General features: G+C 37.1%; 2 protein-coding genes across 2 annotated transcripts; one reads left to right on the top strand and one right to left on the bottom strand.

The window, feature by feature from the left end:
• Nucleotides 1-124: 124 nt before the first annotated feature.
• On the bottom strand, nt 125-7,571 carry LOC110775256 (uncharacterized). Its single transcript, XM_021979865.2, has 12 exons — nt 7,360-7,571; nt 7,129-7,256; nt 6,974-7,036; nt 6,040-6,161; nt 5,578-5,687; nt 4,676-5,483; nt 3,448-4,179; nt 2,198-2,419; nt 2,005-2,100; nt 1,720-1,914; nt 1,525-1,638; nt 125-635 (listed from the first exon to the last, which is right to left on the bottom strand). The coding sequence occupies exons 1-12, from the start codon at nt 7,464-7,466 to the stop codon at nt 375-377; spliced, it is 2,958 nt and encodes a 985-aa protein (XP_021835557.2). The 5' UTR covers nt 7,467-7,571; the 3' UTR covers nt 125-374.
• Nucleotides 7,572-12,252: 4,681 nt separating this feature from the next.
• Nucleotides 12,253-17,880, top strand: LOC110775267 (probable beta-1,4-xylosyltransferase IRX9H). Its single transcript, XM_021979875.2, has 4 exons — nt 12,253-12,517; nt 12,980-13,978; nt 16,808-17,048; nt 17,685-17,880. The coding sequence occupies exons 2-4, from the start codon at nt 13,047-13,049 to the stop codon at nt 17,859-17,861; spliced, it is 1,350 nt and encodes a 449-aa protein (XP_021835567.1). The 5' UTR covers nt 12,253-12,517; nt 12,980-13,046; the 3' UTR covers nt 17,862-17,880.
• The last annotated feature ends 1,551 nt before the right edge of the window (nt 17,881-19,431 follow it).

Raw genomic sequence — 19,431 nt, 5'->3', positions numbered from 1 at the left:
TGGCTAATAAACAGCCTTAAATGAGAAGATTGGCCAATTATTGAACCAGTAACCACTACAAAAGAAAGTAAACTTTTTGCTCAATCAAGATAATGGCAACGGGAAAGATTACTTCACTGCAAACTGTAAAGAAACTATATCTATAGTCAAAGAATTTAGATGTCAAAACATGATAGTGGTTCTAACTACAAACTTAAGTTCAACAATGCGAGTAAACCTTATAACGTGAAAATACCCTCCAGTATTTCTAGATTTACAAGACGATGGGCTACCTCTGAGACAATAATGCTACAAAATTTGTTAAAAGTTACAGGAGTGAACGTTGTTCAAAGAAAATGCAAAATTGAAAAGAAAAAAAAAGTCATACAGGGAAATCACCTCCATTTATCTCTTAATTCTTTTCGCTCAGACATGATCCAGGTGACGAAGATTCCAGCCACGAGAGCAAAAATGGTTAAGAGGAGTAACGCATAGCTGAACTCATCTGTCAGGGAGTCGTAAGTTTTTGAGGGAGCAAGGTGGGTGAAAAACAAGTCAGCTCCATATGCAAACATAAGGGTAGTAGACTCTAGCTTGGAAGGTACAGAAACTATGCCTCTAAGACCTTCTACTTTGAGTGCATGTGTCGCATAAGCCTGCAAAACATCCCGTTATAAGATACACAGAAATAGTATAAAAAACAACAACATACGGAGTATATTATATGGTCTACACAAACGGGACAGTTAAATCACAAATTCCAGTTTATAGACCACAAATACTAGATTAACACATGGCTATTTAACCAGGTCTTGAAAGAATTTAACACGAGAATGGAACTTAATAGACTGTATGAGGCTCCTGCAACTTTGCAATCAGATCCTCATAGAGTCATAGTTGTACGAATCTGAGCATCAGAAGGATGGGGTAGGAATGTAAAGAAAACATAAACTCTTCGTATATTTTAGAAGGGGAAAGGGAAGGGGTGACCTGCGGGTCGCTTAACAAACTTTGAAGTTTGTGGAGTACATGAGACTTCTAAAGATGGATGCTCAAGTTTTATCACATAAGACTAAGAAAAGAAGGAAAAACTCTCAGCTACTAGTATAGACGTATAGCCATCAAGGTGACAGATTTAGCAAAACTTCACTCTGCCGTCCAAAAACAACAATCATTTAGGCACTTAGCCTAAAGTCAGAAATCTTTCTTATGCAGCATAAGAAAATCCAAAAATAAATGTGTTTGGTTAGCTATCAAAGAGGGAAGGTCAGAGATGGGAAGGAGGGAAGGAAGGAGTCGACTTGCATTATTCTTCCAAATCTTTCCCAAATTTGCTATATCAAAAGGGGAAGGAAAATGGATCCTCCACTTCTCTTCCCCGTTTCCATATCCAAAAAGGGAAAACGAATCCCTGATCCCTTCCCTCCAAATTCTCTATCCAAACACATTGTAAAAGTGGTTTGGAGCTTCATGTATCGATGTGTTGAACTATAAGAGGAATAAAGAAAGACCAAGTAATCGCAAAACCAATTTCCTACAACACACCTGTAGATTGATAGGTAACGTATCCGTAAGAGGTATAATTCCATCTTCCAATTCAGTTGCAGTTGGGGCTGGAGACCGCCGAGGGTCAAGAAAGCGCTTGTCAAGAGCCAAAACCTACAGTTGATATAGCGTAGAGTTAGCATAATTAGCCACAGTAGTTGAAAAAGGAGCCTAAACCCAGCAGTCCAGCCTAACCTGATCACCAATAGTTCCTATCAGAAGTTGTTTTGATGTTATGCCTTTCGCGGTCAATGTTACAGATATTGACTTCACAGAATGGGTGAAAAAATAAGTTTGTGATTTTGTCATAACTTCAGGTCGAGAGTAAGAAGAAACTGGTGAGGAAAGATTATGCTTTCCGAGAATGAGCTTCCAAATATTCTTGTTGTCCTGCAGATAGGAAGAATATCGAAGAACATAAATGAGCGGATTAAATATGTTAATAACTTAATACAATACTCATGAAGTTTAAAATATTACCGCTCGGGATTGATCATAGATCTCAATCACTGACATTTCATATCGGTTGGCCCTGAGATTAAAATAGTGGTAGACAACCCAGTTCTCACTGAAAACCTACAAGAAGAAAGGAAAAAAAGAAAGGAATGTAAGAAGAGGAGAATTTGGCAAATACTAGAACTAATGTCATAGAAAACAACTGTAAACAACTTACTGCGCGGACAGGGCCCTGTGAACCTTGATGTGTCACACGGTGTAATATCCGACCAGTAACAGTATCTATAAGGTACACAACCAACCATGACTCGTCTGGGGTCACTGATCCAATTTCACCAGCACCTTTGGGTGCAACAGTAGCAACAAATAATATATTTTTGGCAATATACTTGTACAGCACACTTCGATCAGACATCACTTTAGCTTGAGTGTGCACGACCTAAAAAATAGCAAACATGTTATTAGAATCCACACCAAATGATCAACTTAATACACTACAGAATAAAAAATACTACAAATATCACATCACTGCCAATCCCACCAACAACTAAGGAAAATATATATACATATAGGATCCATATTGGTGCAGTTATCAGTTCCGGACTTCTTGTACCATGTTACACATCGATCAGACCAACAACTTACTATTCATGATTCATCGCACATTCATACACATGTATCAACTATCAAGGCATAGTAGGGTCTACACAGCTTAATGGTATATCCTGTAATCCTTCAAAAATAATAAGACTTCAAAAGAAGAGAGCTTCACAATCAGGGATTCACCAGACCACGGAAGGACACAGTCAAACTTCTTGAACGCCATTAAGGTATAAAATGATAAAGGAAACTCGGATTTAGGGAAGATCCAAAATGAAAATAGAATTGCCTCAGATAGAGATCAGAATGTAATTAAACAAAGACTTCCTCTCTTACACGCTCCCTTAGTTACCATTTCCCCGTATACCTTTCCACCAGGTTGCAATTCCATGATTAGAAGAAGAAAAAAAGGCTCCTTAAATGAACAATGCAGAAAATTTAGCATTACAGTCTAAGGGCCACAAACAGACAGACATCTAATATAATGTGGAAGCAAAAAGAGCTCAACACTAAAGCCGCCACTCCTCCAACAACTGCATTTGCAGCAAGAAATATGGTATTTCGACTGCTAATGTTTTAACATACCCTCTCTTATTTTCAAATAATCCCAACAATTATCAACCACCAATTACCAAATGTACGTCTTCGACCGAATACAAATTCATCTGTTACTTCACACTATACTTGGCAGCAGTAAAAACATGCATAAAGACCTGACTACATTAGAAGATGCCAGTGTTGCAGTCTTTCGTTTTTAGACCAGAATCTTCTAATAAGATTATAAGAATAAATCTTTAAGAACAGAACAGAACAAAAAGGTTTCAGCATAGACTAATTCCAGTAGATAAAACTGGTAGCAAATTGTACCTCGCTTGATTTCTTAGCAACAGTTGCAATGATCTTCTCCGACTCCGAAGGGAATACAATTGACCATAGATCCCTAGAGCTGAAGCAAAATTCATCAGCTACCTCGCTCATGCAATTTCTCTTCAATGTATGTCCTCTCAACATGTTATTTTCAGCATCAACAGAGTACCAGTACACATTAGAAAATTCATGCTCAAAGATGGCAGCCGCTTCAGAAGTCTTAGGGTATAAATGCAGATTTCTATTTTCGTCTACTACTAAATGAAGACGCTTTTCTGTCGAATCAGTAAATGGCAATGGGATGACATCGACAACCGAATGAGTCAAACTCAGAGAGTTAAGCTCCTTCCCCGAGTAGGTGTCAACAATTGAAAATATGCCGGGTGCGTCAATTCCATTCCCACAGCGGCCAACAACAAGAACAGCTGGATTCTCATCCAGAGCGTGATGGTGAGGAACCTGCCACTGATACAAATTAAGAGCAACCGGATATTCACATGCTTCAGACTTGCGCAAGTTAGGCATAAAAGTGGACCAAACAACTCGCCCATCTCCAGTATGCAGTGCATAAACTTTCCCGGCTTTTGTCAGCACTATTAGCAACTTCCTGAAACCATTATGATCTCGGGTCAATTTGCTTTTCTCGGAACTTTTTAACCTCAATTCCTGGATAGCAACCATATCTTCGGGGCTTGCAAGCATCAGAGTTCCTTTAAGTTTCAACATGTGTCCCTGTGTCATAAAAGTCAATCAGCAAAACAACACAAGTGGAGAAAAATCTAACAAATACTTGACTGCAGCAAAATTTGTGAAACTACATTTGCAAGGAAGCAACATGGTCTACTGGTGAGTTGGTAGAAGAAACCAGTAAATAGCATACATATCTCTTGAATTCCACTCTCAAGTTACATATTGAATTCCATCATTCACATAGGCCTTTCTTTGGTAAAGGAAGAAGATATTAAGATGCTCGCTTCTCAAAGAGCTCGTCGTTCATAGTCACAAGCATCCCTGTTGACTACAAGAAGATTTCAACCGAACTAATTCATTCATGCATTACAGTACAAAACACTTATAGAATAGCAGAATTAAATAAGAACTGCAAAAGCAATAAAGACTGGAATAAGTTTTTATGCAATGGTCATATACAAGAACAAATCACCAAATTTTTATTTACTCCACAACTAACCCACTATATATAAATATAAACCTAGATTGATATGCATACCTTCAGCCACTCAAGAAGACCCTCCTCCACTTTGGCAACTGATACTCCTTTCTTTTCCAGGGGTAGCTCTGAAGTCGTTACATCTACAATTGAAGCAAGCCCATCTTCCCTACTCCAAACAATGTTTCCTTGTTGCAGTAATGATAAAGAGTGATCTTCCATGACAACTAATGCTCTAAAGCCATAAGATCTGTCAGTACGGATATAAGTATTTATGAAAACCTTCTGAACAAGCCCTCGAGTAGGATCAATCTGAATGCTTTCTTTCAGAATATCTGAACTATAATCATGACCAAGCTTCACAGTGAGATGAATGTTATTTCCCCCTTGTTTAACAATTCCAAAAGCTAGCTGATCTTCTTCGAATGCAAGAGCATCACTAACAGCTGCAGAAGCCTCGATTTTATCCACAATTTCAAGCTTGCTTTGGCCATTCACTCTCAAAAATACCATATAGGAACTGCACTTTAGAGCGAACATCCCTTCTAGGTTTACAGGCAACATATCTGCTCTTCCAGAAAATTGTGGAACAAGATCATGGATATCTGTCTTCTCGAAACTGATTTTTCCATCTATTAAGCTTATTATTACCAGTAATGTGCGACGAGCATCCAGAGCTACTAAAATCTCCCTGGAGACTAGAGATATTTCCCCAGAGAAGCCACCAGGAAAGTCTACAACATCTTGCTTGAGTAACTCACCGGTCTTGATATTGATTCCATAGGAATGTAACTTAGAAGAGCCTGAAAACCCTACAGCATAAACGACTTCTCCATCAACAGGCTTGATCAACCGTTTAAGCTCCACACTGGCAAAAAAAATAGGCATATGAAACATAAAGTTAGGAATAGGAACTTTAGGACAGTTGGGGCACAGAAACTAAAATAGGCAAGTTCACCAACCTTTCAAGTTCCATATTCCATAATACTGCACCATCAACACTTGAAATTGCATGAAGGCAACCACTACTATAAACAAGAATTACATTATCACGCTCCACCTTCAAATCAATCTGCATGACAATACCCAATTAAAGTTATTAAGAAGTGATATCACTGATATGACGTCAAGTGCAAGAATACCAAATTGTTTGGGGAAGTTAAGATAATAAACCAACCTATTGAAATACATTTCCTCAGTAACATAAATACACACTGATTAGAGAGCTGAGTCTGTCTTAGCAGTATGACATGAAAAAGAACCTTAATGCTACAAGAGAGTGATATATACTACGTATTACAGAGTACAGTTTACAGACAAAGTCATTAAGCTAGAAAACAAGAACAAAATAGACATGGTAACAGCTATAGCATACAGAAGAATTAATATCTATAACATTGTATTTAAGAAATGTTATGACCAACCACTGTCAACAATGATGATTCTGAGGGATTCTTGCCAACAAGGGATGACTCCCACACCATCTGACCATCCGGAAGATTCCATGCTCTAATGATACTTCCCTTTGACGAGAGTGTAATGACATCTGGACCAAAATCAAAACAATAATACATATGTTAATGAACGCTGCTCCTGTTTGACATTGACATCAGCAACACAACACAATCACACACATTATTCTTTATTTACAGTTTTTTCACCAGAACACTCGGCCTATCAGAAAAGCGGAAAACTTAACCCCATCTCAGATAATGGACTAAAAGAGTCCGCTCTCAAGGGTTTGTACATTGAAAAGGCCCTCGTATTATTTAGTAAAACCCAATAACACCTCCTATTCGTCAGGAAAGGGTCTCAAAACAGACCAGTATATGGACATTGTTTACTCTCTAGGATGTGACAATCATCCCTCGCTACTTCACTGGGGGTGGCGTAAGCTAGAAACCGTAAGATCCGCTGACAAAACAGAAGGCTTGAGGAACTTTTTACCAGCCAACTCTTGTACGGGCGTGGGCAATGTGAAGGTTGTGCAATCCAATTACTTAATGAATACAAACTTGATTCTGCATGAAAATTGAAAACTAGGACACCGTCTCCATCTCCCCTTTCAAGACATAAAAGAAAAAGCTTTTCTTCCACAATTCCTAAACAGGAGTTACAAAGTCAACACTAACAGCACAGCAAATACACGTATTCGTTTATGATTTAATTAGTACAGGGTTCAAATATCATCGTATCGACCCATCACATAAATACTAGTACAAGATGCATTAATCAACATCATCAAACTCCCAATTTCCCAATTAAAATACTAATTCAATCAACCTATCTACAACTGTTAATCCAGAATCATAACAAACAAATGCAACCTTATCGAATTCAATGCGTTGACACACTTACATTTTCCCAGGGCGATATCAATGTGATCAATCCGATCATTGTCCCCAAGCACATGCCTCCAAACTTCCACAAAAACACCAAATCAAAATTAAAATCTATCATTCCAACATACTGAAAACCACAATTCAATCATAAGAAAATATTCAAAAACTTACAAATCTCGCCGCGGCGAAGATCGAGCGACGCGATGGCGCTCTCCTCAGTGGACACCACAAGCCTCTTCCTCCCCGCCTTCGGAGTGTGGAAAACTGCTTGCTTTACTTTCCCTAAGTATTGCTGATGCCTGCGATTGTTTCGGAAAAAAACATGAAATTTAGCAAAATTGAAAAGCAAACAAAAAAGATGAGGAGTGAGTTGAAACAATTGAATTTGGAGAGAGAAAATACCAGTCAGTGAGGCCAGCTTGATCTTCGTAGAGAGAAAAAACGAGGAGAGAAGAAGAAAGGAGGAGGAAAAAGAGAAGAGAAACCCTAATCGCCATTGCCATTGCCATGGCGACTAGCTAAAACGTTGAAACCTCTCTAGGAGAGAGAAAATCGTGGTAGAGATCTGATTGGGGTTCAACACTCTGAGGGAGAGATGCTTGGAACTCCTCTAGGCTCTAGCTGGGATCGTTTATACGGAGCATCAAACTTTGATACGACATACGGATTACTTACGTATTTTATTTTATTTTTATCTCTATTCGACGTCTTCGTTCGCTAAAAAGGTCCGAATATTTTATGTGGAATGACGGTTGTGCCCTTTTAAAACTCTACCACAAATAAACGCGTCAAAATCATTTTAACAACAATTACAAAATAATTTCAATTATGTAAATGGAGCGCTAAAAGCCGCCCCATATTAATCGAAACCGCCCAACTATTTTCCCTTATTTTCCATTAGTACCCTTACTTAATCTTACTTTCCGATTCTCTCACACCACACCACACAACCACCTCCGGTCACCATCGCCGGCCACTACCTCCTACCACCACCATCACGTCGTAGGCGACAAAATGGTCGAGTCTTCACAAGAGGCTTTTTTTTGTCCGTTTTTTTTTAGAAACATATGCATTTTTAGCTTGTACCATGGTACAGGCTTATGAATTTTAAGCTTGTACCATGGTACAAACTTATAAGTTTTTAGCTTCGACCCATGGTATTGACTTATGCAATTTAAGCTTGTACCATGAAAGGAGCTTAAAATTCATAAGCCCGTACCATGGAATAAACTAAAAATTCATAAGTCTCTATATTTTTTTGGAAAATTTGGTAATATTAATCCAACCTTTGACCGATTTTCTTTTATTAAGCCCACCTACGACATATTTTTTAATAATCCCACCTTTATTACCCAACAACTTTTATTGGGCCCAACAGGTCATAAAACTGTTGTAAGCGGCATTATTTCTCTACATGGCAGTACTCTCTCTCGATATATTCAGTCATCGTCATCAATTCATCACCATCTCGTTGAATTTTTCACCGATTACCGGCCACTTAAGCCCAATAAAAGTCGTCGGGTAGTAAAGGTGGGATTATTAAAAAATATGTCGTAGGTGGGATTAATAAAAGAAAATCGGCCAAAGGTTGGATTAATATTACCAAATTTTCCTATTTTTTTTTTCCAATTACATTAAATCCAATGCAACAACAAATCAAAATCTTAAATAATATAGACTTATGAATATTTAGCTTGTACCATGATACAGACTTGTGAATTTTTAGCTCCTTCCATGGTACAAGCTTAAACTGCATAAGTCAATACCATGGTTGAAGCTAAAAACTCATAAGTCTGTACCATGGTACAAGCTCAAAACTCATAAGCATGTACCATGGAACAAGCTAAAAATGCATAAGTTTCTAAAAAAAAATCCGGACAAAAAAAAAACTCTTGTGAAGACTCGGGCAATTTATCGCCTACGACGTGATGGTAGTGGCCGGCGATGGTGGCGGGAGGTGGGGCCGGCGGTGGTGGTTAGATTTGGGGTAGGTATATGGGTAAGTGTTGAATGAGGGGGGGTAAATAAAGAAGGGTATATGGGTAATATGGGGCGGTAAATAGTAAGCCCCATATTTAATTAAAACACAAAAAATAATTTTCATAATTAAAAAAAAAAAAGTAAAAATTTACAAAATTCACATAAACTAATTATCATAATTTTAAAATATCACAAAATCAATAAAATCTAATTTTTTTCCCATAAATTTTATAAACTTTTTCAAAAATAATATGAAAATTCACAAAATCACAATATTTTAAACATTTAAATTTTAGAAATTTTATAAAATCCCGAATGAATTTATAATTAAGGAAATAATTTGTTATAAAAAAACTAAATCTCAAAAATGGTGGTTGAATTTTTTTTTAATTTTGATTTTTTTAAAAATCAAGGAGGCAACCCGGAATCGACGGCCATGACCATGGTTGTGCCGCCCAGAAAAAGCGACAGCGACCATAGTTCCGCCACCCAAGATCTACGGCTGCACCATAGTCGCCGCCGCTTTTACTGACGGCACAACAATGATTAGGGCCGTCAATTATGGGTGACACCCTAGCGCAACCATAATTAAATAAAATTAAAAAAATCGAAATAACCTAACGCAGCGGAGCCCGAATGGACGGAGGTGCCATGGTGATCTCTTTGGTGGCATCTCCTCTATGTTTTCCGACGTCGTGTATACTGATCTGCTCCTCCTCTTGCGTCTCTGTTTTACGGTGGTCTGCTACTCCTCTTGCGTCCTTTTCTCCTCCTCTATTTTGTTATACCGAATCGGCCAGGCTGCGCGCATATAACAGAGCAAAGGACCAGGACAACCAGGCGGCGCGACAGGTGGTGGGTTTTCTGAGCATCGAGTGGGTTGGGCCAGGGACACGTCGGCGACGACAAAACTTGGTCGGGGCAACGAGTGGTTTATGGAAGGGGTGAAAGGGAGAGGCGATTGATTTTTCAAAAGGGCAATGTCTTCTTTTTATCATAAATACGCAGACGTTTTTAATGAACGAGGACGTCGAATGCAATCCCCCTTTTTTTGGTACCGTAGATAAAAAAAGAATGGTGTAACGTTATTCGACGTACTCTTACGTTAAAATTGCCTGCATTTTTACATGAAAAGACAATTTTGCCCTTAGGATCAATAATTCGAGAGGAGTTGTGGGCTAGTACAATTGTTAAAAATGGTCACCTATTCAAATTTTGATGAGACTGGACCCACCTAGACCGATCAAAAATCATAATTTTGATAATTCAAAATGCGAAGACCAGACCGGTTATGCTTTGCCCAAAATTTGATAAGACCGTTTTGGACTGGTTGTGCACTCATATAAAAAAAATCAATTCGTCTACAAACTACAGTAAAAAGGAAAAATATATATACGTAGTACTCCTTATGAAGGACCGAGAAGAGTTGTGGGCTAGTACAATTGTCAAGGGTGTTCACCGGTCCAAAATCACATTGGATAGGATCCACTTGGACAGATAAAAAAAACTAGAACTTTGATGATTTAAGACGCTGAGACCGGACCAACTATGCTTGTTCTGGAATAGGACTAGACTGTTTTGGATTGGTTGTATACTCATTTCAATGTTTTACTTTTTCTACAAACTACAATAAAAAGGAAAAAAAACTTATATACTCCTTATATAGAAAACTAATTGTTTAATTCCTTTTTTAAAAGACAAAATAAAATATCTCATAATAAAGTGATTTTTATCCCCTTATAAAAAAAGTAATATTTCTAAGTATATAAAAGGAGAAAGTTAAGTTTTTAAATAGTTTTTACTTATTTTGTTTTAAGGAAAAACCGGTCCGATCCTTATTTCCGATCTAATAAAACCTTACTAGACCTTTTTTAAAGTTTATTACGGAGTAGATTAGATCTAAACTTTTAGCAATTAGAATATTATAATAGTTGATTGAATATTAATAACTACAAATCAATAAATTAATTATTACGAGTATTTACTTCTTGTATTAATAATTATATATTTTATGTTATTATTAATATAACTTATTACTCCGTACTATTATAGTACTTTATTTTCAAAATTCAAGTTCGAATCCGACTTAAAATCCGGCCTAATTCGATCCAATTTGTAAAATACTTGTGATTAGCTATTTGATAATCATAGTTGTTAATACTCCCTCCGTCCCAGAATACATGCACTGGTTTGACTGTTTGCATTATTCACATAATTCACTTCGACCCTATTTTATTTCTATTATATGAAAACAAAAGTTAGCATATAACATATTGTTGGCTTCATCCTAACATATATTTTCAAAATATTAATATTTCATAAGTTTTTATAATACTTCCTCCGTTCTTTTTTAAATGACACAATTATTTAGACACGTTTGCCAATGCACGATTTCAAACATTAATATCTCCAATTGTGTATCGGAAAAAATTATAAAAAGTTGATATTTAAATAATATTTACTGATACGAATCTAATAAGACCCCACACAACTATGTTTTTCCTTATGTATAAACCACAAAAGTAAGTCAAAGGTGTTTGCGTGAATAATGTCTAAAACCCCATTGTGTCATGTAAATGAGGATAGAGGAATTATGTAGTTAAAAATATTGGTGGTCAAAGTTGTGCATTGGCAAGCGTGTCGACTCGAACCGGTGCGAGTATTCTAGGAAAGAGGGAGTACTTTTTTGTAAGGTAAAATTAGTTCATTAATAAAATTGTCATACAACGTCTATACAAAAAAAATCAAATACAAATTAATTTGGATCAGACGAAATTCTAATCCGGCAAAACTACGAGAACTGATAATGATGAATTTCCTATTTCACATCGCTATTTTATACAACCTTCAACGAGAGGTTTTTTCGACCTGATGTAGTTTTGGTATAGTTATAAACCACTAAACCAGTGCCTCAAATACAACCAATTTTAATACTAACGTATAATACCAATACCAAACGCAAATAATATTAGTGACCGGCTCAAGCCAAATACCAATACCAATACAAATCCATTTGGGGCACTTTGAGGGAGGGTTCCCCTTATCACTCCCCCCACTCTCAAAGTGTCTAGCCTGCTAACCCGGACGGATTGACCCGTGCGGGATTCCTACCTGGTAGGGCCTATTCATCTTACCTTGCAAAAAAAAATAAAAAAAAATACCAATACAAATACCAATACCAATACCAATACGAAGACGAAATAATACCAATACCAATACCAATACGAAGACCAAATCAATACGAGTCCACTTCTATTCGAACACAAGCCCGTTGAGACGAGCTCCTCTAGTTTCATAGTCGCATCTCCTATTCTCCCATTAGGCCATGATGTACTACTGAAGATTCCCCGGGTGCATATGATGATATGAATGCGAATGTGATATTTCTATTTCCCACTTTCTCTCTCCTCTTTTAAGGTAATAGAGATCTTGAACACTCCCACCTTTACGCTGCTCATCATTTCCTGTCAATTGTCAAAAATCATCTTCCAACCGCATTTAATAAAGTACAAAGAAAGGGGCTGCTCGCTGCTCAGTGTAGTTTGGCGCAAAACTGGAGATTTAAATCACACATTTAGTGGTAATTGTCATTTATGATTCTGATTTTTAAAATTTGATGCCCAAGTTGAAATCTTTGAATTTTCTGCTCATTTAAGCTTCTGGGTGTTGCTTAATTTTTGGTGGGTTTCTTTATTTATATGAATTTCTGTTGATGGTTTGTTCGCTTTTTGCTCTCCAATTTCGATCTATTGCTTAGTTTTTCATATTTCCTGAGATAGATCTTCATGGTATGTTATTGAACAACTTGAGTTAACTTCAAGTGGTAAAAAAAGGTGGAAATTTATACTGCCAATAGCTTAGAAATGGGGTTTGGGCATGGTTTTCACTTTTGAATGCCACTGTGGGTACAAAAAGTATGCCCGACGTTAGTGTTTGATGTTAATTGTGGATTAATTGCAAATTTGGAGTTGTAAAGTTACTGACATAGTTGGAAGAAGAAACTTTGGAGTGATAATCTGATTAGTTTTCTTAACCATTCTAGTGTCCCGGATGTTCTTGATCTCCGAGAGATTGCTGCCAGTGTATTGAGGATAACTTGATTTGTTCTAATGGCTTCCATTAGAAGAACACTTTCTCCGGTTCCACGACCAGGTTCGAGATCGAATGGGGAAGCGTGCTCGGTAGCATCCCCCTTATCTAAATCATCCTCAGCTGAGAAGAACCCTTTACAACCAAGTGGATTATCATGTTCATCTTTTAATTCTTTGGAGTATGCACTGTATAGAGTTAATAACTTTGTAATTGGTTTGTTCTCAAATAGATCATCGCGTCCCCTAGATAAATCGAAACCAAAAGGGCAAGGGCAAGTGTGGAAGAGGGCTCTCCTGCATTTCTTAGTCTTCTTTTTGGTTGGGGCTTTCATTGGGTTAACTCCTTTTGGTTCCTCGAATTTTCCGGGAAGAATCTTACCCCAGCATCAAACTCTCTTCTTTGACATGATCCCTTCTGCAGTTAAATATAACTCTTTTAGTGCAACAAATGTTACCTCTGCAGATGAGATCCCCCCAGAAAATCATACATCTATAGGTGAGATGCATGATAATGAGAATACTACCTCGGAAGAGAAACTCGGAAGGATATCAAGTGAAACACTTACTGTTAAATTAGTGAATGAGGATCCACCATTGGAAGTTCGCAAGCTCTTGATAGTTGTCACCCCTACATACACTCGGCCATTTCAAGCTTACTATCTCAATCGTCTGGCACAAACATTGAAACTTGTCCCACCACCTTTGATATGGATTGTAATTGAGATGAACGCTCAATCTGCCGAAACTACTGAGATTTTGAGGAAGACTGGACTTATGTACAGACATCTGGTATGCAATAAGAACATGACAGATGTGAGGGATAGAAATGTTCACCAGAGAAATGTGGCTTTGGCACACATTGAAATGCACCGCTTAGATGGGATTGTCTATTTTGCAGATGATGCCAATGTCTACTCAGTAGATCTTTTTGCAGATTTGAGGCAGATAAGGTAGAGTCCTCTTACAAAATTTCCTTTCATGGTTTATGTTCTTTCTTCCATTCATTAGCATCTTTTAAGGTTTATTGTATCTACACGATTTTCTTGAGTTTTATTTAATCAATGCAATAATGCTTATGAGTTATGATCCATTACATTTTCACATATGGTCTGTTTTTTACTTGATTTTTTTGGGCAGTATTTGATTTTGTTTTGAAAATTGTATTTTGAGCTCTTGGTTACATAAAAAAGAATGCTGAATACCTCATTAATTCATAACCGTCCCCAACTTGTCTCCATACTCTCCGTTGGCTATATAAACTCTGTTCTGTGTCTTGGGTCTTGCAGCTTCAATTAGTGTACAAAAGGGAAACAACTCACTTGTCTTGCAATAGGAGTTGGTTATCAACCTCTCTCCACCAGAAAACTCAGTAGATTTACTTCTCTCTCTCGTCAAAATTTTACATAACTGTCTTGCTTGGGCAGCCGATGGTGGAACATTATATTAGTCTAGGTGACACTCTTGAAAGGTTCTAATTTAAGCAAAACCGACTGCAACTCAGTGATGAGTCTTCCACCTAACATTTGGTTCCGCTGTGAAGATACACAATCTTACTTTAGAGAGCTGGTTTATATGTTTTTAATTAGTTAGCATCCATGCAAAACAATATTCAAAGTCATATTGACTAGATGTAAAGCAATAATAAGCTTTTCTCTGTTTAAGCTGTCTCGATCTCCTTGTTTTCCTAGTGTAGGTTAGCCTTGCATGCTTTTCAGAACTGGATCAGTTATCACCAAAGAAGTGGTTTATTGGAGTATCTGGTTATCATTTCTATTTTGTAGGTTTAATTGTATTTGCTGAAAGTGAAACCATCATTGTTTTTCGATCTTGAGTACCATAACTGTGCAAAGTCGCTTCAGAATTGAAGCCCCCACAACATGTTCATGTAATCATCAGAACTTGTTCTTCCTAGAGTTAAGTAGTAATCACTTACCAGATTCTCCAGAAATTTTCCCACTTTATAGTTTATAGTGACTTTAATCAGTCAACAAAAGCTAGGCGCATTGCACATGGATTATCTCCTGCCTATTAAACTTGCTGTGCAACACCATAAATGTCTGGTAGGCATTGTTGTTATCAAATCATTTTGGGACTAAGGCTTTGTTGTTGTTGTTGTTGTTGTTGTTGTTGTTGTTGTTGTTGTTGTTGTATCAGACTTGAACTCTTAACCGTAAACTAGGAAAAGAGCCTTGACAGGCAATGAAGGAGACTCCAGCATTCAAACAAACTCATAGCCCTGGGTTGTGCCAAAGTTTTGTTTACACTAAAAAGTAGGAAAAGGTGGCTGATAGGAGTAAAAGAACTTGGTTTTATTTAACGCATCGGTGCTTCCTTTATATTTTGGAATGTATTGGTGTTGGTCAGTGTGAAACACTTTTCATCTTATAATTACAAGATACAGTCACGAGTTTTCAGCTGGTTGGCAAATCATCTTCAAGGAAATGTCTGGAGATAAGACAAGATGATTAGACTGAATTTGTGGTTTAGGTCCTACTCTAGGATTTTACTTCCTTTTTTTAATGTACTTCTTGATCTGTTTGTTGGTGAAGATTGTTTTATTCTAATTAGGCCCTGTTCTCTTCACCTTAATTTTACTATACTGATTTCTTTTACAGATTAAATCTGATTTCGAATGATCAAACTTAATTTTATTGTTTGAAACTGATTTTTATCTATATGAACTAATTTTTACTGATTTCAATGAAGTTACTGATTTTTTATATATTAAAACTTACTTTTCTTGATTGAGATCGATTGAAATATTTTTACTGATTACAACTGATTTTTACTTAATATTATGTTGTTAAGGTGACTGGTTTCATAATTTAATCTCATAAAGGTCAGTTTTGGGCTCAACTTGACCAGCTATCACTTCTTTCCATTTTGGTACTTATTCTCATCTAGCAAAGTGCCAACAGGTGGAGAAAAGGGCCCAGAAATGAATTGTGCATCTGTCATAGTTTTAACCTATTTGCTTGTTGCCTACCTCATGGCTGTCCTTTTGAGATTCTTGGCATCCATCATCTCACCATGTACTGTGTATCTGTGATCAGTTTCTTTTTATATGCACACACTGCACAGTACGTTATAGTTGTTCCTGGAAGTCCTCTTAAACTACCTTTCTTCACTTCCAGGAAAAATTAATTAATAAACAAACAAATCAACCTATCAAAACTAGTTTCAGCTTTGTGGTTGGTTGATCCTATGATATTCTTCCTTATGTCTATGTGTCCAAGTGGTAGAGCTGTTCTTGTCAGAGTGCTGATGTATCTATGGACGTAAAAGATTCACCTCTGCATTGCTCTTTTAGATTAGCAGGAAAGTATATATGGATATTTGCAATTCCAGTTTCTTACTTTTATCTGGGTGTATGTGATCGCTTTTCTCCTAGTCGTGGCTTGCTAAGTTTCTAGATTAAGAATGGTTATGGATTTTGGTGTACCCTCTAGGTTAAAAGAAAACTTTTCACTGTCAGTTAGATCTGTCTGTATCAACAAGTTACTTGGGTGAATAGATTTTCTGTGCTATTTCATCAAAGCCTTTGAAGTTGAGCTTGCATTTCCCAGGGGTTTCTTTTCAACTGAATAGAAATGTCATAGATGGTACTTTATGTCCGGAATAAATTGTCATATTGTTAGGGTCATTAGAACTAGGAACGTGACAACTCAATCTGTAGTCTGGATTTAGGTAGTACATTTTTTGTTAAAATAACTTTCTAGTCTACATTCGTAGAGTGCCTTTCCTTCAATGATTTCTAATGCCCTGGTATATGATTCCAGGAGATTTGGGACTTGGAAATTGGCCACACTTTCAGTGACTCGTGGTGCTACTTTTCTTGATGGTCCTGTATGTAATGGGAGTGAGATTATTGGTTGGAGGACTAATGAAAAGACTCGAAGATTTCATGCTGACATTTCCGGTTTTGCTTTCAATAGTACCATACTATGGGATCCAAAGAGATGGAATCGCCCTATCATTGAGCCTATTCGGCAGCTTGACACTGTGAAACAGAAATTCTTGGTTGGTGTCCCTTTTTTCCTGCAAATATTTTCTTGGCAAAGTATGCAATTTTCTTCTCTTCCAGCTGGAAGAAGTAGTATTCTCAAAGCTGTGCAGCTTTGCGCATGCGAGAAAAACTTATTATTGACATTTTAAAATATGACACTTCCTCCGTTCTTTTACTATTGCATTGTTTCCTTTTATGGAAGGTTCATATTATTGCAACATTTCTCTTTACCCCTCCATATCACATGGGCTTCTTTGACGCCGCACATCCCCACATGTTGCATTAATAAAAGAACAGAGGAAGTATTACATCATCCCTAACATCAGTGTCTCTGTTTAAAGGAAAGAATTATCAATTTATGAGATCTGGCGTCTCATTTATCTCTTACTTCTAATTTCTCACTGTAATAGGTGTATTATAAGCAATTAAGTGTCTTCTATGTTATGAAGGGTGGGAAGGGGCAAGGTCAGATGTTAATAGAACTTGAGAAATAGGGTGATCATAGTTGGGGGGGGGGGGGGGGATTTAGTGAAAGCATATATTTTCTTACGTGTTCTGTGGAGTGCAAGCTTTCTTGCTGAAGAGGGACTTATCAAATTGCATATAGACGGTTGATGTAATGCATCTTTTTACCTGTCATGTATTTTCAGGTGAGCACATTCATTGAGCAAGTTGTGGAAGATGAAAGCCAAATGGAAGGGTTACTAGGGAATTGTTTGAGCATCATGGCGTGGCGTCTTCCCCTTGAATCATCTTCCTTGTCATACCCTCAACAGTGGTCCATAAGCAAGAATTTGGAAAAGCAGCGCACCTTGCGACTGAAGTAGTCTGATCTGAAGTGAGAAGGTACATGAACGTACTCCTCTTTGTTTTCTACTTGATTGTAATTAGTTCAACTAAAAGAAACTATAGGTAATTTTCAAGAAAAGATCCAGCAGCTTTCTTAATAGATACTCATCAACCAAATAAACTATCCTGTAATTGTGCTGTTTGGCAATTAGCGTCTCTCCATTTTTTTCTTCTGGATTTCATCTGGACTGATAATCACTGAAAATTATCCTGTTTGGTACTTGGAATAACTCCTAGCACATGGTGCCTGGCATCTGAGGACTACAGACGTGTGTGCATGGTTCAGTAATCAGTATCTAAAAGCTTTTCCAAATAAGTGTTACTCCCCTAACAGTCTTTATGTCTTGTATGTCACTATATTTCAACCACCATATATAACCCCGGGAGTCGCAAATAGCAATCCCTTAGTTTTTCACCTCCTATTCTTAGTTTCTCAACCTAGACCCTGAGATACTAATCTACCAAAATGCCTGCAAACCATTTCCCTGACCATGAGCAACCTTTGTTATGATGACAGACAGTTGAAATGATGTCCTATAGGGAAATTATTTTTCGAAGATTTCAAATAGCTAACTTTTTCCTAATTAGGACAACTATAAAGGCACGCGCGAACTCAGCAATTGACACAGGGAGTGTTAATTTATTTGTGCAGAATTTGAGATATTTGTGAACTCAGCAAGTCAGCATTTGACCTAATATGTTGTGCATAATCCCTCTCCTACATACATGAAGACTAATGATGATAAATGAACTTCTACTTTTCTAGTTATTTTTGTCTGAAATATATCTAGTCCACCTTCCTGCCCTTTCATATAACACTGATATCTTTTGAAATGCAGAAAGAAAATTGTTAAAGCATAAAAAAAAAGGAGCTAGTTTCCATTGAAGTAGAGGCTTTGCATTGCAAACTACATTTGGTTGCAAGACTTGACATGTCTTATGCTGTGATCGCGTAACCAGGACAGCAACTGCAGGTTATACTAAGATTTACGCCCCATACAACAAGAGGGTGGGAGCGCATGCACATCTATCTAGGTATTGTTTTTGTACAGGTCTTCTGTGATCTTCTGCTTTCCTTTGAATTATTTGATTTACCTTTATATTAATTTTTGCCTTTGCTAAGATGCAAAAGTGCATTGAAAATTTCATGCTATAGTATGGTAAAGTTACTCAAACTAGATTCACCGTCCATTGATCGAGAGAGTTGATGCCCTTTTTCAGAATTATTTTTTTTGGTAGTCTTAGGCTCATGACAAACTGTAATTTATGTCTGCAATTGCGAGGAACCCCTTTTGCTTATCTTTGTGCCTACTAGCTTTAAGCTAATCAGTTGTATCTCAAATGTATACCGCTGATATGAAATGTATTTTGTCGTCCATCCTTGGTAGTTGGTATTCTTCATGTTTTGCTTCTAATAATTGGTTAAATTAAATTAAATATCATGTAATTTCTTGATATTTCCTGATCCTTTTGAAGAAGAAGACTGAGAATAAACAGCAAACTTGCAAGATCGTATCACAAGGAGTAAGCTTATTGTATTTATAGACT

The sequence above is a fragment of the Spinacia oleracea genome, chromosome 1, assembly GCF_020520425.1.
Source record: "Spinacia oleracea cultivar Varoflay chromosome 1, BTI_SOV_V1, whole genome shotgun sequence".
Classification (NCBI taxonomy): Eukaryota; Viridiplantae; Streptophyta; class Magnoliopsida; order Caryophyllales; family Amaranthaceae; genus Spinacia; species Spinacia oleracea.
The sequence above is the reverse complement of the archived record's forward strand: the minus strand, read 5'-3'. Positions and strand labels throughout refer to the sequence as shown.